Source organism: Ambystoma mexicanum, chromosome 6p, assembly GCF_040938575.1.
Source record: "Ambystoma mexicanum isolate Mex_15411 chromosome 6p, UKY_AmexF1_1, whole genome shotgun sequence".
Taxonomy (NCBI): domain Eukaryota; kingdom Metazoa; phylum Chordata; class Amphibia; order Caudata; family Ambystomatidae; genus Ambystoma; species Ambystoma mexicanum.
In genome coordinates this window covers 1,419,406,368-1,419,427,737 of record NC_090935.1, presented here as the reverse complement: position 1 = coordinate 1,419,427,737, position 21,370 = coordinate 1,419,406,368, and the positions used below count along the sequence as shown (strand labels likewise).

The 21,370-nt window shown below is 48.3% G+C and overlaps 1 protein-coding gene across 2 annotated transcripts in view; it reads left to right on the top strand.

Annotated features, from left to right (window-relative positions):
* The window catches only part of COPS4 (COP9 signalosome subunit 4), a 785,196-nt gene that overhangs the window by 243,841 nt on the left and 519,985 nt on the right, over positions 1-21,370 (top strand). For both annotated transcript variants that reach the window (XM_069626120.1, XM_069626121.1), the window contains exon 3: positions 3,244-3,395. In XM_069626120.1, the coding sequence (XP_069482221.1) occupies positions 3,244-3,395 (152 nt within the window). The remainder of the gene's footprint in view (positions 1-3,243; positions 3,396-21,370) is intronic.

Genomic DNA, 21,370 nt, shown 5'->3' with positions numbered 1-21,370 from the left:
GCGCAAGCCTGAGAACAGTTATAAATCTAAGAGAACTGAACAGCTTCATATTGTACAGGCACTTCAAGATGGAGGGTATTCACCTCCTGAGGGACTTATTAAAACGATTGGTTGGTAAGAATAGATCTGAGCTGCTTACCTGACAGTTCTGATAGCTACAGAACAGAGGAAATATCTAAGATTCACATGGAAGGGACAGATGTGGGAATTCACATGTCTAACCTTCAGACTAGCATCATGATGTTTCACAAAGTTGATGAAACCAGTCAAGACAGACGAAGCAACAGGTGAACACCCTGGATCTGCTAGACCGTCTGGGTTTTCTGGGAGAAGTTGGTACTGATTCTAGATCAGTCGGATGGAACTTTTGGAATTCTTGGTAAACACCCCTTGGGGTACCCTGAGTCTACCGGTTCACAAGGTAAACGACATAAGGAGATCAAGAGTGCTCTATCAAGGGAAAGGTTATCGATTTGGTAAATAGCCAGATTAGTGGGACAAATAGCATCATCCATACAAGCGATCTTACCAGGCCCACTCCATTACAGAGCCCTCCAGAGATTAAAGATACAACATCTCAGGAGGGGGCCTCTTAAAAACTGAAAGTACCTTTTATTTCAAGAGGTCAAAGTAATGCATTGGTGGCTACAGCATATGGAGGCATGGAACGGGAGAGCAATATTTGGCTCCTCCCTGGACCTTTATAATAGTCTGATGCCAGCAGATGGGGCTAGGGAGCCTGGTGTGGAAATTTGAAGACCGGAGGGAGATGGTCAGGGAAGAACTGGATATCCAGATCAACTGCCTGGAGCTTCTAGCAGGCTCTGTTGCAGTAAAATGCTGGACACAGGAGAAGGGACAATATTGCATTCTCCTCAAGATTGACAACGTGTCCACAGTGATATTGATATATATTACAGGTTAGGAGGAACGAGATCCAAGATGCTAGCGGATCTAGCAAAGGAGTTCTGGCACTTATGCCTACAGAGGAGGATTTCGGTGACGGCAGAGTACCTGCTGGGCAGTCTGAACCAAGTAGCAGATTGGAACTCTGGGTTCTTAAGGCATGCCAGCGATTGGAAGCTGGATGAGACAGTGTTCACTGTGGGCAAGATGGGGACCATTTCAGAGGGACCTATTTGCATCGTGGCTGAGCAGACCGATTCCTTGGTTTTTCAGCTGGATACCAGACCCCGAAGGAGAGGCGATGGATGCTTTTCTGCAAGTTTTGGGCTTGGAAATAGAATGCCTTCCCGCCGTTATCAATGAATATGAGAACTCTGACACAGGCGAGGAGACCAGTATCTATAATATTTGTGACACCTGCATGGAGGGGACAAGCATGGGTCCAAGATCTGCTGGAATTGTCATACGACAACCCGATCGCACTAGTGACGATCGGATCGATCATTCGATCCCCGACAGAGAACAACCATCCTCTAGTGGAGTCAGGCAGCCTCAACCTCATTGCGTAGGCGATATCAAGGGAGCCAGTACTATCGAACGAGGCTGAGCACACCATTGAAAAATCCTGGGCACCAGGGACCAGAAAGGCATACAGGTCTGCATGGTCAAAGTGGCATAGCTGGTGTATGGAGAGAGTTAATTCAGCTAGAACAGATGGAGTACATGTAGCAATTTCTTTTGCGCAAATGGCAGCGCAAAGCATACAGGACCATCAATACTGCTAGACCTGCAATATCGTGGGACACATTCAGTTAGAAGGGCGAGCAGTAGGGGAACACACCTTGATATGCAGATTACTGAAAGGTATCAGACTGAGGAGACCCCCCGCATCCCGCCCCCGGGTACGACCAATTATGGGATGTAGACAGAATATTAAAGTTGTTCACAACATGGCCAGATAACTTTCCTGGATAGTTCATCGTTATCAGCTAAGGTGACAATGCTATTATGCTTACTGTCATGCAAACGTGTATCTGACGTAAGAGCATTATGGGTTGATGGGAAGACATTTACACCCACAGGAGTGACTTTCTAGACAAACTAAAACGAATCTGAGCACAATAGATTATGCCTCATTCACTAGACAACCTAACTTGCGTTCAGTGGGGTGCATAAAGGCGTATATAAATAAAGCTGAGGAGGAACATCCCGTAGGGGAATCTCAGTTGCTCAATGCGCTGAGGAGACTTTTGGGTCCGTAGCGCCAGCCACTTTAGCAAGATGGATGAGATGTGATGAGCCAAGATGGCATTGACATTTCACACAGTGGTGCCCACTCAGCGAGAGGAGCATATATTGAAGGCAGCAGATTGGACAAATGATTCCAGAGTCAACATTTTCTACTTTAAACCATTTGATAAAGTAACAGCGTTGTTGGTAAGTAATCTTCAAAAAAGCATAATCTGAGCCTCTGGGACTTGACATAGAATTCAGATTTTCAACACATTTCTTTAAGAAAGTCATAATTCTATTAAAGACACGGAGGCGAAGGATTATCCCACCCATTCTAATATATAATATGTCATGATTATGATGCAATTATGTGATGTATTTTGTCATGCAACACGATTACCAACCCCAGGTGACCAGGAACCTAAAATGTTCTTTAATTGCAGGTTTGATGGGAGATAACAGACAGGAACATGTGCGTCACGCGAGAAGTTCCGCGTAAACCGGTTGGGACATAAAATGGATGATCAGCGAAAGAAAGAGGAGGATATTAAGATGGTGGACAGATTTATGGAGGTGTTGCGTGACTATTGGAGGAATATGATCACATGTTTATTTTGAAGACCAATGACAAGAGAACTACTAAAGACTGTTTTACATGGAACATGTCGTTTTTTTCACTTTATTGTTCTACTGATGTTATTGCAATGCTGCTCGAGTTGAAATGCTGCTCGAGTTGAGTAAAGATAAGAGAAGCATAATCTTTTGCCTGTCTTTAATAGAATGATGACTTTCTTAAACAAATGTGTTAAATCTAATCTGAATTTTCTAATCTACATTTTGCACACCCTCTATAAAGAGGGAAGATGAGTTGTGTGCTCTTTTTATATAGTGGGAAATCCATGACTTCATGCTTGGATGATACTGCATAAGCTGCTCTCTTTCTCGGGATTGTTAAGGCTACTGTGTTCGAATAACTGTTAGAACCGGTTGCCTCTTCTTGTCCTGCAGCTGCTCACCTTCCATTTTTCTTCTCATTGAAAACTGTTATCTAATTAATCTGCACCCCTCTTATGTGCCACACCCACCCTTTGATTTCTCTTACAGTGGTCAATGAGAATGTCAGTCTTGTGATCTCTCGCCAGTTACTGACAGACTTCTGTTCGCACCTTCCCACTTTGCCTGACGGCACCGCCAAAGACATCTATCATTTTACATTGGAAAAGATTCAACCTCGTGTTATCTCCTTTGAGGAGCAGGTAAGGCAAGAGAATCGCATGGTGCATTTTTCTATTTTTAAATACACTGCTATTGTCGTAAGTCGGTCAACACGTTTGCAATTGATGCATGTTTTCATGCTCTAGAATGAAAGACTAAACTACCCGTAGAGTTGTTGGTAGGGTTGGAACATTTGTTGCTTCTAGGCTACTGGTTAGGTGCCAGCTCTTGATACAGATCTGTTTTCTTTTGCCTCATTGTAGCCTTCAAACCACCATAGATCAAGCTTTAAATATAATGGCATTGAAGAGCCTTGTAAATGTGTGCATGAGTGGTGGCCTTTCCTTTGTGGTTTACTTGTTAAATGCTTTAACCTCCAACATGGCCTCTGGTGGGTTGTTTGATGAATCTAGAGTATTTGTGCCTTCTCCCAAGGCGAGCCCGCTATGCAAAACCCTCCATAGGGGGCTGGGTAAGTGGGACCTCACTGGGAGTGACTGCCTCTGAGGGGACAATGACTCCCATTCCCACGGGGAAATCCCTTTGGAAGCCACTCTTTCTGCATATATAGGACTGCCTTGTATTGCTTCTATTCTGATGCAGACAATGTTGGCTCAAGCCAGAAGAGGGACAAAGGGCATACTCCTTTAATAATAATAATTTGGCAATTATATAGCGCTACAAACCCTCGGGTATCTGAGCGCTGCTTATTATTACCCACGGTGTGTGGTGCTAATTTATTGACCTCGGAAGGATGAAAGGCTGAGTTTGGCCCTGCCGGGATTCCAACCTGCGTTAGCAAGCTCTGCACGGATGTCAAAGCGAGCGCTCTACTCGCTGTGCCACTTTAAGTACAAGTCACTATGAAAGTAGGATGAGGAAGCCCGAATAGGAGGAGAGGGAATGGTATGCAGGAGAAGATCTCTTGCGTCCAACGCCTTGGAGAGATAGGTGGCGCCAGGCAAGGCAGTGGAAACGGCAGCACTCCCTGAAGCAGAGCAGCCCCATCTGAGACGCTGGAGAGGCAGACAGTGAGGAAGCCGTTGTCCGAGTGGACGAGAAAGTGGCATCTGAAGTTGTCGCGTTGTTGGGATTGATTTTCTATACTCTGGCTTAGTGGACAGATGTATAGAAGGCCAACCTATATTGTGACAGGGACAACTCTCTGAGCTGTAGCCAAACGAGTTCAAGGTAGCAAGGCATGTAGTCTAGGCTAAGTCTCAATATGTGGTGAGCTTGTAAGGGGTCCACAATGAGCACACAGTGAAGTAGTTCAGGAACACACTTGGACAAACCAGTATAAAAGTACTTCTTTACTTATGGCCAAATAACACAGTGAAAAATAATTACTAACTGGTAATCTGATCACTCAATACTAAACATTAGATGCAATGGATATATACAATTACTGGAGTAGGGCAAATACATATCATACCCCTGAAAAGGAAGGTACACAGATTCAATCCTAACTTCAGACGTCCACCCCTAAAATGTGTGGGGCCTTGTGACCAAAGGTTCAGCAACGTTCCATGCAGTTTTGTGAAGCTGGAAAAAATGAAGGTGGGGGTCTCTGGGGTCCAGTGAACCGTTCCAAGTGTCAGGGAACGAGTTAAACTAGCTAACAAACGTATTCCCAACTTTTGGCGTGCTTGTATGCACAAGCAACGGCAAAGCAAAAAAAATGTTTAAATAAGTTATAAAACTTATTAAAGTGAGTTTAGGGGTCAGGCAAGTATTGCTACAACTCGCCTCCTGTGTACTCGGTCTTCGCAGGACTTGGCAGGTTGGTTGGAGGTCTGAGGTGGACTTTCCTGCCGTCAGCCTCAGCCCTTGATTCCCAGGGGTTGCAGGTTCGAGCAGCTCTCCGGTCGGGATCTAATCCTGGTGCAGGGTTTCCCAGTTGTAGAATGCAGCAGAACTCAATGTAGCGCCCCTCTCGGGACAGGAATGGACGCAGGTAAGCAGTTTCGGACGACATCCACCGATGCACGGCTACGCGAAGAATTCACATGCCGCGGTCAGACTTTCCCTCCTATCTCGGGTCTCCTTGATGCTAGGAACACATAATTTTGCGGAGGTAAGTCTTGTTGCTGATGATCCTCCAAGTTTCAGGCCTCCACTTGGAACAGTGATGTCTGCAGCACAGTAGCCCCAATTCAGAGCTGGTCAGCCACACGGTGGTCCTGGCGCACTTCCGAATGCTGCTCTTTGTAGGACTCTGAGAACGGATATTCCGTCCACTCCAAGGGCCGCAGCTCTTTCACAGGACTGCTGGAGATCTTCCACAATTGCTTGTACTGATCAACTACATTTTTCTTCTAAATGCTTTGATTATGAAAACATTCCCGTTTGAGAATGTACATGATTGTGTTCTATGCAAGTTTGGGATACTATTATGTGATGATATGATGCACACTATTTGTGAAAATAATTTCTAATCCAATGATGATTCATTCGACTCGCAGCGTGGACTATATAAACCTTGTTTAAGCATTGTTGACCCCCACCACAGCTGCCAACAGGGGCACCCCTATACGTGTAAACATGGAGATCTTCCACAGGAAAGGGCTCTACCAGAGCAGCAGCAGAAGTTTGCACCAAGCCTCCTTCTGATATGTCCATGGTCTCCTTGCAAGTCTTGTAGCTGGACAGGATTTTTGTCTCCTTCAGTTTCTTCCAGGATCTCTAGAGTGGGTGCAAGGTTCCTCTTATCCAAAAAGCAAGTTAAGAGCAGCATCTCCCACTAGTCAATGACAGATCTGCCCCCCACACAACACACCCCAGCAGTGGTCCAATCGGGACCACTGGTGGCAGAACTCATTCATTCTTCCCTCCCAGACACGCTGGCACCAGTATGTGGATTGGGACCAGGCAGTCCCAGCCCACTTCCTAGCAGCGAACACACACAGCCCTCCAGTAGGCTGCCAAAAGCTTCTGCTTTTCTTGGCACTGGAAGTTCATACATGATTTTTCCTGGCGCCTCAGGCCAGGAGGAAGGCTAAAAGACAAGCTGGCCAAAGGACAAGCAAAAAAACCTTGCGGCATGGCCATGTTTGACCACTAGCCACAGTTAGTAGCCAAAAGCGGTAAGGCTTAAACAAAATGTTGATGTATTGCTGCCACCAGCTTGTCCATTTAGCACACCTAGAGTAACCAAAAATCCTTTGAGTGTTCGTCTTGCATAAAACAGTGTGCCCCATTGTACTGAATTGTAAGATGTATTGTACAATGATAAAATGTTACCACAAGTGAGTTATTAAAAGTAGTAACAAAATAACTAGACTAAGAGAAAAAATGTTTCCCAGTACTGATAGCCTGAAGGACTTGTCAATTTCCTCATAACAGATGAACAAAAGCCAGTGTGAAGTTGGTTTCACTGAAGCTTAAGGCTTCACTGCACTGTAAAAAGAATGGTTGGATACAAAAATAAAAGCAAAATGTTTGGGAAGAAATGGAAGGAAAGGTCCAGTGAAGAGGAATCTTTCCTAACATGCATGACTGTGGTGGGCCAGGCGCCCCTACAATGACGCTGAGACCAGCAGAGCGGAGAGCGACACCAGCACAGTGAAAGCAGCAGCCAAGAATCCCGCCGAAGCAGGGGCGAGCGAGCAACTTAAGTGAACGGACGATCGAGAGAGCTGACCAAGGAACCAGTGTGCTGAGCTCCGCAAGCATTATCCTGAGGAAAACTGTTATCTGGATATGCTGGAGTGGTGGGCATGACACATGAAGACTTGTAATACTGAGTTGAAAGGGTAAGTGTGAGAAAGGAAGAGCAACCCAAGTCATTGAGACAACAGAGGGAAATATTCAAGAAAAATGATGAGTGAGACATAAACTCGGAGGAGAAAGACATCCCAGAACGAAGTCAAGGAAAGCTACTTAAAGAGAAGTGGATAAGCCACTTAATAAAAAAATGATGCGGCACAGCATGTAATAAGTGTCAATTGAAATAAAAGTAGACAGACAGGGTATATTAAGAGTTCCCAAAAAGGGAGAAACCTGAAAGTTTACCAAAAGCTCCAACCATGTACAATAAGAGGAAGACGATGGAAAGCCTAAAATTGGAGCCTGAGCTATAGTGACTGTTGGAAAGAGTTACAGGAATTTGTAGACTAGACCTGACCCGTCGGTCTTACTTCAAGAGATCACTCTAAAGAGGCCCATTGAGGAAGAGACAATTGTGGGTCCCTTGGCCGACTTCCGAGCCATCGCAATTCTCTGCTTAGCCAGTACGCAGATGAGGTCTTTCATCAGGGTGAGATGTCATGTGTTTCTTCTCCTAGACTATAGGCCCAGCAAACATGCCTCTGGGGGCCAAGGATGCATTGATATTCCCTTCCCTTGCCATCCTAACTGCTACCGCCTGCCAGAATCTTCCAATAATCAGGCCGGACCAGAACATATGAAGAAAATCAGCGATGTTGTGTGAATCTAGGGCGGTTCAGTTCCCCTGTACCCCCAAACCTTGATCCTATGAGGTGTCACATAGGGTCTGTGCTGTGAAAGTTTGAATCTGAAATTTCTGGAGACCCTTTTACCATTCCGCATCACTGAATAGTTTGAACCAGCACAAGATGGATGTGGATTTAAGCACTGAACATATTCAAGAGCAGTTTGTATAATCTGGAAACCGCATGGCCCCCCTCTGCCACATCGTACATGGTCTCCAACACCTGCTCCTTCTGAATGCCCAGCAGGAACTCTGGCCATCTGACTTCTATGTTCCTCATCAGGCTATAATGCATCAGAAATTGACAATTCAAATGGATTGTGTCCTCCAACGTATTCCACATCTCTGACATTTAATGTCCACAGCAGTGCTGCTTTGGAAATTTTTCGGCAGAGGGCGTCCTGTGTCGGGCCGATGTCCCTCGGCGAGGATGACGTCCTTGGATGTTATAAGTAGCACGCACAGCGCCCGTAGCCTCAGTTCCATTTTTTCCCCCCCAAACGTGTTTGCTTCGAGAACTCGGAGCGCCTCGTGTTATCTACTTTGATAATGTCGTCTTCTTCTACACCGCTGGCCTTCCTACCTAAGGTAGTGTCTGATTTTCATTTGAGCCAGAAGGTTGTACTTCCTGCTTTCTATCCTGCTCCTCATCCTGGTAAGGAAGAGTAGAGACTCCATAGGTTGGACCCTAGGAGAGCTTTGAGCTTTTATATTTCTAGGATGTCCAGGGTCCGAGTGGACCAACATTTTGTGGGGGACGCTGGACACTGATTTTACCTGGCTGTTACCAAACAGACTGTATCCAGGTGGATTATCCTCACTATTGCTGAATGTTAGATTGACTGGCAAGGACCCTCCTGAGGGTTTGCAAGCTCACTCCACCAGTGACGTGGCTACATCCACAGCCCTGCAACGGGGAGTTCCTGTTAGGAACATTTGTGAGGCTGCAACGTGGTCTTCCATCCACACCTTTGTCAAGCATTACTCCCTGAATACTTTCCATGGTCAAGATCTGGCCTTTGGTAAAGCAGTGCTTTATTCTGCCATCTGATTGGAAGAGGGAGAAGAGTTTAGATCTACCCAATCACTGATACTGCTTTGGGAGTCTGTCAAAGATGTGGAATACGTTGGAGGACACAATCCATTCGAAGAACAAGTTACTTACCAACTGGTAACGTTCTTTTGACTGGATGTTCCTCCAACGTATTCCTCATCGCCCTCCCAACCTGCCCCTCTCAAGAATTTCCTATGCTATTGCAGCATGTGTTCCCACAAGGTTATGTGCAGTCAAGGAGGCACTGTGTGCGGTTATGTCACACGTTTTGGAGGGGAAAAACATGAACTGAGGCTACGGGCGCCGTGCGTGCTACTTAGAACATACAATGACGTCACCCTCGACGGAGGCCTTCGGGGGACATCGGCCCGACGCAGGACGCCCTCTGCCGAAAAATTTCCGAAGCAGCACAGCGGTGGACATTACATGTCAAAGATGTTGAGTATGTTGGAGGAACATCCAGTCGAAAGAACGTTACCAGTTGGTAAGTAACTTGTTCTTCTCCAGCATGTGGTCTGGCATGGATTCACATGCTCGTGCATATTCCCCGTCGTAAGGCTGGGAATCCTCAGTAAAAGAAAAACGGTTTCACTTACAAAATTTAGTTCTCCTTTAAACCAATAACTGTCCTGGGTCATACGGTCCTCTCCCTAAGCCCCTCCTCTGGCAGCCATCTTCAGATTTTTTTTTTACTGCACGCTTCAGTGTTGGGAGTCCTCGAGTTTGCTGTGCGAACTATTTCTACGTTTTTTCGTGTTGTCGATGGAAAAAGGCTCTATTTTTGTTCCGAAAGAGCTTGTGTGCTCTCTCCTCCATTTGCCGACAGTAGGGGTCCGTTGTCGTGAACTTCAGCGCCCCTCAAGGGTGAAGATCGAAGTTTCCAGAAGGCCATCAGGCCTCCTTTGCAATCTCTGACCAGGACGGAGGAGAAGGAAGTGTCATCCGATTCCCGTGTTTCAGCCTCCACATCCTAGTCGGTCCCTAGTCGGTCATCTTCTGGACGATGTGTGGGAGGAGGGCCTGGCCCTCTTGAACCTTTGCACGGCTCCGGCCAAACCGTATAGGCTGGGGAAGTATCGGTGGCGGAATCCGCACCAGTGCCTAAGGTCGCAACAATCGCCAGATTCAGTGGTTTCAGCAGCCACGAGGGAACGGTCGGCTAACCCATCCTGGTCGTCTTCAGTCTCTCCTGACAGTGAGGGGAAGAAGATGGATGCCATGGGAAGGAAGGTGATTTACACTGCGGCGTCCACCATCAAGACGGCCAACGGACTGGTGATCCTGGCCAGGTACGACAGGGAGCTGTGGTAAAGCTCGGCCCGATTTTGGAGTTCCTCCTTGACAAGAAGATGGAAGCAATCGCTCTCTTCCCGGAAGAGGACGGTAGCGTCGGATCATGCCATCACAGTGGCGCTGGACATTGCCGACACAGGGTTCCAGCAGATGGGTGAACAGTGTCTGCCTTCATCCCCAGGGCTGGATGAAGGCCACAAATTTCTGCCAGAAGGTCCACACAAAGGTGTTGGACATGCCTTTCGACAGAGAGAACCATTTTGGGAAGGTCTTCTACTAGTCCCTACAGGCCCTCAAGGCAGATACGGAGACAGCCTGTTCCCTGGGCACTCTCCAGCAGCACTGCTCTTCTTTTTGCTCCTCCAGAGGAAAGTCGAGCAGATCATCCAAAGTTTTCTCCTCGTTGTACCGTCAGCCTTCCAGATCCATGACTCGGGAAGCATACAGAGGCCATTCCCTACGGTGGCAGAGGACAGCATCGCTGTTGGCGCAGGGAAGGACGGCGGCAAAGCAAGCCTTAACCAACTAGGACGTCGGGGCCCCAACCTGTGCAACCCAGTGGTAGGCCGGCTGACTAGGTTCATCAGCGAGTGGAAAAAGATCAGACAGATGGATGCTTGACACTCTCACCCAAGGACATACCCTGGAGTTTCAGCACAGGTGTCCGTGGATCCCTCCGGTGGCCCGTCAAGAGCAGCACATCCCTCAGCTCTTGAAGGAGGTACGGGCCATGCTGCGAAAAGGGGCAGAGCTGGTTCCCCAATGACTCCGGGGCTCGGGAGTCTATTCCAAATAAGTTTTGGTCTGAAAGACACGGGGCTGGAAGCCCATTCTAGACATACGACATCTGAACAAGTACCTCAAGTCACAATGTCAGGGTGTTCACATTTCAACACATGCTTGGCCAACTGGAAAAAGGGGTCTTCTTGAAGTCGCTGGACCTGGAGGACACCCACATCCACGTCCCCTTTCACAGGAAGCACCAGAGGTTTCTATGCTTCGTAGTGCAGGGACAGCACTACTAGTTCAAGGGTCTAACTTTCAGCTTGAAATCGGCCCCGAGAGTGTTCATGAAAGGACTGGCACCAGTGGTGGCCCATCTGCGTCTATGGGGGATACATGTATACCCGTACCTGGACTGGCTCATCCAGGCCCGCTCGCGAGAATTGGCCGTTACGGAGGCGAACGTCCAGCTGCTGCCGAACCTAGGTTTCTCCATCAACTATCCAAAATCTTGCTTGACACCATAGCAGAATGCGCTGTTCCTAGGAGCCAGACGCAATATGGTGTCCTGCCTGGTATCTCCCTTGGAGTAGAGGGCAGCGGCCATTCAAGGGAAGGTGCAGTGGCTCTTGAAGACTGCTACGGTGCGGACCAAGTAGTTGCTCGCCATGTCGTCCTGCATCTACCTCATCCAGCTTTGCAGGTTGCAGATGAGACCATTTCAGTAGTTCCTGGGTGCTCGCTGGATACAGGTGTCTGGAAGATTTGCGGACAAGATCCTACTCTAGTTCCGTTGGGGATAAGGTGTTGCGGCGTCCTCTCCAACACCACCTAGTGCACAGGGTTTCAAAACCCTCCATACCACGAGATGGTCACCACAGCCCTGGAAGGCTGGGGAGCCCACACCGAATGTCTGCACGTCAGAGTCCTGTGGCTGCTGGAGGAGAAGGACCTTCATATCAACATCCTGGAGCTACGAGCAGTGTTCTGAGCCCTCAAGTTGTTCCTTCCGTCTTTGGGATTTTCAGACGACACCACCACAATGTTCTACATCAGGAAACGGGAGGGGTGGGGGGGAGAGGGGGCACTCAATCCCCAGTACTCTCCAAGGAAGCACAGGACTTGTGGCACTGGGCCGTCAGTCAAGCGATGTTCCTCTTCACCTTGCGGGAGTCCGGAACACCATCTCAGACTCCCTCAGCAGGGAGTTGCACTCCTGTCAGTAGCGGGAACTTAAGCAGGACCAGGTGGGCCGCATGGGGCAGGCCCCAGATCAATCTGTTTGCGACGGCGAATAACTCCAAATGCCAGAGGTTTGCCATGAGATTCCACCAACCAAGGAGCATTTGGGGTGCTGTCTCCTTCCTGTGGGAAGGCCTGCTTCTGTACATGTTTCCTTTGCTGCCTTTCCTGCTACGACTCATCAACGCACTCAAACAGTGCCAATGCAGGATACTTATCGCCCCAGCATGGCCGAGGCAGATTTGGTATTTGGACCTTCTCAGTCTGTCGGCATCACCCCCGGTCAGGCTGCCAGTAGTTCCAGAACTTCTCACCAGAGAAGGAGGTGCAATCCTGCATCACGACTCCGGGTCGCTGAACCTGAAGGCTTGGCTCCTTTAGCCCTAGAGTCTGGTGGATACGAGTTGCCTGCACACTGCAGAGATCCTTGCCAGGGCATCATCGACTTTGAAGTGCTACAGTCACAAGTCAAAGGGTTTTGCTACGTGGTGCTGGTTGCAGATGATTACCCAGCTGAGGGTCACTGTCCCGCAAGTACTCCCTTGTTCTCCTTGGCCAATGCTGGTCTGGCATATGCTTCTATCAAGGTTCATCTGGCGGCTATCTCCTGCTACACCAGATCTCCAGGAAGATCTTCACTTTGGTCTCATTGACTTGTCAAGTAGTTCCTCAAAGGACTTTTTCGATTTTTCCCAATTGGTGAAGGCTCCTGCTCCAGTGTGGGAACTCAACGTGGTGCTGACAAGGCTCATGGAGGGGCCCCATTCGAGCCTATGGATCTGGCCCCTCTCGTTCCTCTTGTGGAAAACAGCTTTCCTTGTGGCCATCACCTCTGCCAGGTCAGTGGGTGAAATCCAGGCCCTGTCCTGCAAACCGCCATTCTTGACTTTCCACGAATAGAGGGGGGTGCTGCAGACGCACCCCTCTTTTATGCAGAAGGTCCCGTAGCAATCCCACCTCAACGAGCCTTTGGTGTATCTGTTTTTTTTCCCCCGAAGCCTTCGTCACCGGCTGCAAGGGCCTTGCACTCGCTGGACGTTGCTCATGCCCTGAAGTTTTACATGATGCGCACAAAGAGTTATCTGAAGACTTCTCAACTGTTAGTGAACTTTAGTCCTGTGAACCATGGGAATGCCTTGCATCTCAATGTGGCTCTCCGGTTGCATCATGCACCGTCATCGGTTGGCAAACCGACCGCTGCCCGGCCGTCCAAGAGGCCACTCCATCAGAGTGATCGCTGCGACGAGGGCGTTCCTGTCTGGTGTGCCTCTGCTGGATATCTGCAGGGTGGCTACTTGGCGGTTTACACACGCCTTCACGAGATTCTACTGCGTCAACAGGGATGCCAGCGAGGAGTCCAAAGCCGGACAAGCATGGCTACGCAACCTGTTCGCTTGAGTTGAGTCTGTTCCAGAGGTAAGAGTTGATTGCTTCTGTTGAGCCTTGCCACCTCCTGTGGTTGTGTATTGTTGTACTGCTATGTATTCGTTAAAAATGAGGGTGTGAATCCATGCAGACCCCATGCTGGATAAGGAACAAATTACTTGCCTGTATGGATTCACATCCTAACCCTCCCTCTGTCCCCTCTCCGGCTCTTCTTGGTCACACTGCCACTTTACATGCTTACCAAATCTGAAGAGGGCTGCCAGAGGAGGAGCTTGGGGAGAGGACGGTCATTCGATGGGGGCAGCATGACCCAGAAGACAGTGATTGGTTTAAAGGAGAAATGCAGTTTGAAAGTGAAACTGTTTTTCTTTTACTGAGGATTCCCAGCCTGACGACTGGGAATATTCATGAGCATGTGAATCCAGACCACATGCTGGAGAATGGTCAATTTCTGATGCATCGGAGCCTTGTGAGGAACATAGAAGCCAGACGGCCAGAGTTCCTGGTGGGCATTGAGAACGACCGATGCTGGAGAACAATAGTTACAGGTAAGTAACTTGTTCCTTATGTATGCCAGAGCTTTGCATCAATGTTGCAAAGTCCATCTGTTCCCCTTCACCCAGTGAGACTATTCCGTTGCCCTCCCAATACTTCCTGATATTGGTTATAAGGTCCTGCCCTTTTCCTGCAATGGGCACAATTGGGATATTAAGGGAGTAGGGGGGGGGGGGGGGGAGTCCAATCATCGTCCATGCCATACGCAACAGTCGTACCCAACTGAGGGAGAGAAAACCTCCTTTGGGAAATTCTGCTCAGTCGATGGCTGAGAAAGCATCGAGACAAATGTTGCTTCATCCACAAGCCAGCCAACTGCAACTGGCCCTCCAAATAGTTTAACTGAAAGTGGGGCAGTCGGATCCCGCCCCCACTGAAGTCCCTCTGCAAGGTGCCAAGTGCAAATGTACTCTGCCTTCAAACCCTCCACCCCCCTCCCCCACAAATGTTCTTAATGCTGCATCCAAGTTGTTGAAAAACCGTCTGGGTATGTTGGTAAAATTGTATAACGGGTGGGGCAGCACCACCATTTTGAGAAGGGCAGCTCTGCCCATCAACTACCGGAACAGCCGCTGCCAGAACGACATAGATTTGAAGACCTCTAATATCTGCTGTTATGTCTGTCGGATGATGCCATGTGTCTGACGCTAACACTCAATGGACAGCATCCGTGCGCCATTGCAGTCTGTCATGCAGCTGATGCCGGCTCAGGCCAGTGAGATCTACCAGTGGGAACAAGCCGGATTTATTATGGCTTATATGGATGCCAGAGAGCTCCACAAACTGATCTTAGATGTCTGGTAGATTCTTATTGGGTGAGTGTACATAGAGAAGCATATTGTCTGCATACATTGAGCTCAAATGTCTTACCCCGTTGATCGGGATTCCAGCATCTGCATAGTCTGTCCTCAAGAACACAGCGAGTGGCTCCGACACTAGGATGAACAGCATCTGGGACAGCAGACATCCCTGTTTGGTGCCGTTGCGCAGCTGCCAGGCCCCAGTATGTGCACAGCCAGTTTGGTCGGTGGGTATCAAGACTCCAATCACACCCTTTAGTCTGTTTGCCAGTAAGGATCTTGTAGTCCCGATTAATCATGGAGAGGCCTTTAAGAGCTGCAGTCCAACGGGGGCTTGCCAAGCTTAAGGACAGGTACAATTGTGGACTCGCTCAACTACTGGCCAACTGACCATCTTTGTACGCTTCCTCAAACACCTGAGTCTATGTGCCAAGACCGCTGAGTACGTCTTGTGGAATTCCCCTGATAAAACATCGGGTCCTGAGGCTTTGCCAGTTGGCAAAGAAATGACCATGATTTTATTAAGATTGTGCTGGGGGCATTTAACATCCGCCCGTACCCTGTCCAGTCTGGGCAGCTCAATCCGGGCAAATGCCTCACTAATGTTACCCTCACTTTTTGCTGGCTCTGCTGAATACAAGTTCTCATAGTATTGGGAGAAGACTTTGTTGATTTCCCTTTGGGGTTTCACGATGTAGCCCGCCTTATTCCGTATGATACAGATAATTTCCCTCAGTTGCTCCTTATGACACAGCCACGCTAGTAGTCTACCCGGCCTGTCCCCCTCCACATGCAACCTCTGGGTGTATCTGGAAAAGACAAATTTGTGCCCAGGCGTACCCATTCTGTTATGTTAAAGGTATTTGTGAGCGCACGTTCGCCCGAAGGCATCTTGGCGCTGAGAGAGACCTGCTATTAGGAGGATGATTAGAAAAGCAGAGTTTTTAAATTCCGGCGGAAGACAAGGTGATCAGTGGTATCAAGCAAGGGAAGAGGTAGAGTATTTCAGGCTTAAGCGGCGGCCACCGAAAAAGCACAACTTCCCTTGCGGGCCCATCTGAAGCAAGGTACGGCCACCCGTCGGGCAGTTTGCGAGCATAGAGTGTGTGCAGGAAGATACGGGGTGAACTTCACTTGCAGATATTCCGCTCCCACCCCATAGAAGGCCCGATGGATATAAACCTAATCTGCTTGGCAACAGGGAGCCAGTGTAATTGTCTCAGCAAGGGAGTCATATGGGCTCCAAAGGGTGGGTGAGGGATGGATCTTGCAGCAGCATTTTGGAGTAGCTGCAGCCGTCTAGTAAGATAGGCAGGTTGCGCCAGATAAAGAGAATTACAGTAATCCAAAACACTGAGAATCAGGGCTCCCACCACCGGGGCCTGGCAGGCTGCTGGAATAAACGGGAGAACCTTCCGATCCACCCGCAGTTTGAAGTGGCCAGATTTACAGACCGCGCCAACCTGCTCATCCATAGTCAGAGTTGCAGAAAAACGTACTCCTAAGTTTCGGACTGATGAGACCGGTATGGGAAATTACCCCAGTGATGATGGCCAAAAGTCGGATGTCCAGTACAGCTGAGGAGTAGAGGTCCCAACAACCAGGACCTTGGTTTTGCTACCATTAAGCTTAAGCCAGTTCCGAGTCATCCAGGTTCCGAGTTCCTCCAGGCATTTCTTGAGCCTGCTAGCTGTCTCAGATTTTGTCGGGTCCAAACGGAGCAGAATCTGGGTGTCATCAGCGTAAGAGTAAAAACGAAACCCATGAGATTGAATAAGGCGCAGGCGATACCTTATGTAGATGTTGAACAGGATGGGGGACAATGCTGAGCCCTGGGGGACCCCCACAGTAAAGGAGGGCAGGCAATGAACAAAACGGGGGGAAGAGAGACTGAGACCGATCAGTAAGAAAAGCTCTAAACCAATTAAGAACTTGGCTGGAAATGCCGGCCTCCATAAGGCGGGAGATGAGGAGAGAGTGGTTGACGGTGTCAAAAGCTGCCGACAGATCTAAAAGCAGGACTGCTCGGACACCGCCCTGGTCAACCAGGCGCAGAAGATCGTCCAGCACTGAATTAAGAAAGAAACTCACTTCTGTCGCAGAGCCGTTGAATGTCCAACCTCACCCGCCTCTTCTCTTCTGCTATCTGCATGTTCAATGGCCACCTCAGTGTTTGTGAGGGCCTGCAGCATTTCCTTCCTAAGTCCACCCATCTTGCCAATAGCTGCCCCCCTCAATACCATCTTAAAGGTATCCCATTGACTGCTAATCTTCTCCACATTACCCGGGTTGGCCTGAAAATACTTTCTATTCTGTCAGCGAGGTAATCTCTGAACGCGCCGCCGTGTATCGCTTCCGCCCTAAGGCGCCAGGTAGGAATTGCCGGTTTAAGCAAATACCTCTGCCAGGATGCGATCAGCGGGGCATGATCCGAGAGGACACTAGTTTTGTAGTCAATGGCTGTAAACTCCTGTGCAGTTTCCCACCCAGTGAAAATGTAATTGATGGGGGGGCGGGGGGGGGGTGTGTGTGTATCTTAGATGTTGCCGCATAATGCGAGTAGCCTCTAGCTCCTCTGTGATAACCTCTCCAGATATCCACTTCCTCAGTAGCGAGCCCGAGGCCCTGGCCGGAGGGAGCGGCTTCCGGTATTTGTCGTCAGACCTATCCAAAAGGGGGTTTGAGTGTACAGTTGAAGTCCCCTACCCCCTGCCAATCCACATGGTGCCCCTGACTGTGGCTAACCTCGAATAGAGGGAGTTAAAAACACTGTGGTATCGTTGTTGGGGGCGTAGGTGTTGATAATGCACACCTCCCTGTTCTCAATAAACCTGTGTACCAACGCCATCCTGCCCTAGTCGTCATGTTTAAACTCAAGTCATTTGGAAACGGATTGATGGCGCAACCCACATTGGGACACCCCTGGCATATGTCGAGAAAGGAGAGCCGGACAGTTCCCCCATCCACTTCCTGGCGATCACATTGAGTCCGTCTGCAGTTTCTTGCAGTACTGAGATATGTACTCCCATCCTACTTTAAATAAGCGCTCACTCAAAATCTCTTGCTATAACTATTGAGGCCTCTGACATTCCATGTGACGATTGTCAAGTTGCTAACCATCCTCCCATTTTCCCCAGGTCAAAATAGTCCCCACCGGCCCTCCCCTGCCCACCCCAAACCTCTCTTGCAGCTGGTGAAATCAACAAAGGCCATCCTGGAAAGCCACGGCGCTACAGGTGCGTGCTTCGTTATCTGTGCCATAAAATGAATGCCTGCAAAGAAGTCGCTTACACGTGTGTTTGTCCCACTATGCCACCTTTATGACTTCTGAACACCCTAATGAACAGGGCCAACACTCTCCAGAAGGCGACGAAGAAAGAAACCAGGGAGAATCTAACCAAAAACCATCTCCCAAGTCAGGAACCAATAGCCCAGTAACATGTCTCGTACTCGGGTCCCACTGCCTCTCCCTCTGCCCCACTGAGGGAAGTGTACAGCAGTGTGATGCTATAAAATGGTAATGCTGCTGCTTGCGATTTGCACAGGCAGCCCTCTACCAGAGCCCACAGCACCGCAGGATCTTATGCCTCTCGCCGGGAAGTAGTAGCGGCCATCTTGGAACCTGCAGTCACAGCTCCTCTGTGCCGCCTCATGCCGTGTACTGGTGACAGCACTGTTGCGGTACTGTTCCGGATGGCGTTGGAATTATTTTGCTGCAATTACAAGGCATAACGGGCAGTTTATGCTTATCATCCTGAAGGATCATGCGGGAGCTTAGAAGAAAGGCAGCTTCACTGCATGGCTGCTAGCCACGCCCCCTCCTTTATTGATTTCCTGACAGACGGGCACCTTTTAGTTTAGTTGGTGAGACAGGGAACTACCCTATAGCGATAGGGAGAGTTGGGTCTATTTTTCTTTATCATTTAAACAAAATAAGTGAACATGTCCACCTTGTGCCCATATCCTTATTCTAACCCGCCACAGTTGCTATTGGGTCTTTTGATGGCATACATTTACCCCCTGTGTCAAAAATACCAATTTGCCAAGATCTTCTCTAAAGCTCGCCTTGCACAAAGTGAATCCACGTCAGCCGGGACCATGAAGTCGCTGTGTAGGGGTTTGTGCTTTAGAGCCTGTGTAAGGTGGCAAATTTCTTATTAATTTTTTTTTTTTCAGGGCGGTCTCCAGCATTTGAGCTAAAACACTTAACTGTTTTATTCAGTTTATGAGTGGGCCTTTGATCATCTTAACCAGGGATACAAAATTAAGATTTGATCAGCAGGAGCGAATAGCAGCTCCTGGGTATCCAGCATTAACCAGTGACTAGGAGCTACCGCTGAGGAACCAGGAGCAAGTACATAGCATTCTGAAAATCTAACGTCCACATAAGTTGTAAACCCATTATATAGTCTGTTATTTCGGATTCTTTTTTTAAACTGTTTTTATTTGCCAACACACATACACCAAATACAACTAAAAGCCTTGCTGCCATCATTATACGTGTGAACATAGCACTCAGTACACTACCTAAAAACATCATGAAGACAGTATAACCGAATCCTCGGGCAGGACAAGCCAAAAACACAGTTCCAGTCCTAAAGTACTGCAGATCAGTGAAGGGGTTCCCCATATATATTGCACATATATCGGAAGATGGGTGCTCCCAGCAGAGCCTCTGCCCCTAACCTCCAGTTGGAATCAGAGGTTTGCTCAATCTCCGCAACCATGTGACTGAAAGGACCCTAGCGTGATAGACGGCATCAACAAATTCCCCTAGTACTTAAGGCCCCCAAATAGTGGCTATACATCCTGTGGTGGGGGGGTGGAGAAGTGCGGGTAAGAGCGACCCGCTTTGTGGGTAGCCCTCTATATATCCGTCCGCTCAAAGTTCCTCAGCAGTTCCTGCAGGGCCTTTGCTGGAGGAGCATGCTTCTTAAATGTGTTATCAATCTATCCACTAGTGGGTCTAAGGTGCGGATGAAGTAGCCTCCACATATCCATCGGGCCTGCCTATACAGAGACAACCTCGAATAAAGTGAAGCAAAAAGGATGTGGCCGTGTGCGTACTTATTTATGATGCACATCTCCCTTACTCCTCTGCGAAGTACCGGAAGTACCCCTTTGCCTCAGCGTGCTGATCTGCTGACATTGGACTTCGGTGCATTTACTGTGGGTCTTATGAACGTGGGAAAATTGTGTGCCACTTAAAGCGTGAAAGTTCATCAAGCCACGTCCTCTTTTTTAGGCACTGCCTATTTATCCAGCAACCCGCGAGCATGCCCCTCAGCGAAGTACCGGAAGTACCTCTTTGCCTCTTCGCCGAGGAGACGGGATCTTCCGGGTAACTTCGCGTGGGTCTACAGTGCGCATTGTCTGAGTCGGAAAGATGATGCCGCTGACCCTAAAAACAGGTATGCCATTTAGGAATCCCCTCGTTAGGACTGTTAAGCAGTCCACCAAGCGGTTACGTCCTAATAGCTATTCTTGCTCCACCCCCCGCAGAAGCAGTGCTGACAGCATGCCATTGGCAAACTCCAATATTAGAGAGTTTTGCAGTGGCACGCTGTCTGCACATGGAGCTAAGAAAGCTTTAAATGAGGAAACAAATTTGAGTAATTGTGCGGTCCCGACGCATAATGCGTCAAAGGCAGTGAGTGCGTACATGTTCCAGCACCAGTGGCAATTGAGTTAAAAGCTCCTCTTACTCATAATGAAATCGAGGTTTCCATAATGGACACAGCTATGTTGAATAGTGAGCCTCCGATTGGGAACACTTGTAAATCACAGCACACCTTGCCTAATATTGTACCTCACGAAGCAATCGTCGATTTGGAAAATGGCTCAGATTTTCAGACATGAGATTATTGGAAAATACAATCTGGGTCGGCAGTCATGTATTCAGAGTCTACACACAGTAGTGTGGAAACGGCTGATTTGACTAATCGCATGTCGCCTGTTAGAATTCAGACTCATACGCACAGCACAAACACATCTGTGAATATTCATCAGTCTGATAATTTCTTAGAAATTATACTGCAGGCGATGAATTGTGCCATTCAGGCGTTGGGGAAACCTCTTCCAAGCGTGTGCTTAAAAATTGCACATGCAGGGAGAGTTTACAAAAAATTCTTGCATGGCAAAATGTGAGGCCTCCTGCGGTAGATTCCCAGAGCTCTATAAAACATCCATTGATAAGTTCTAAATGCTGTGGAACTTCGGTGGCTTGCCAAACTAACACTCAGCTGCCCCAAGAGCAGCTTTTAAAAGTAGTCCCATTATCTGTGGGTCAACGTGAAAATATGCAGCTGATTCCATGTATTAAGAATATAATGTATGATGTAACAGCAGAAACGGATTTGGCTTCAGATGTGAACAATCGAACTCCAAACTTGGCTACTTTAAATCACAATCGGAGTAAAGAAAATAAAAAAATTATTTAATATTCACGCCATGAGTTCCCTTATCAAACACACAAAAACAAAGAAAGAAAAACAATAAAAACAGTTTGCC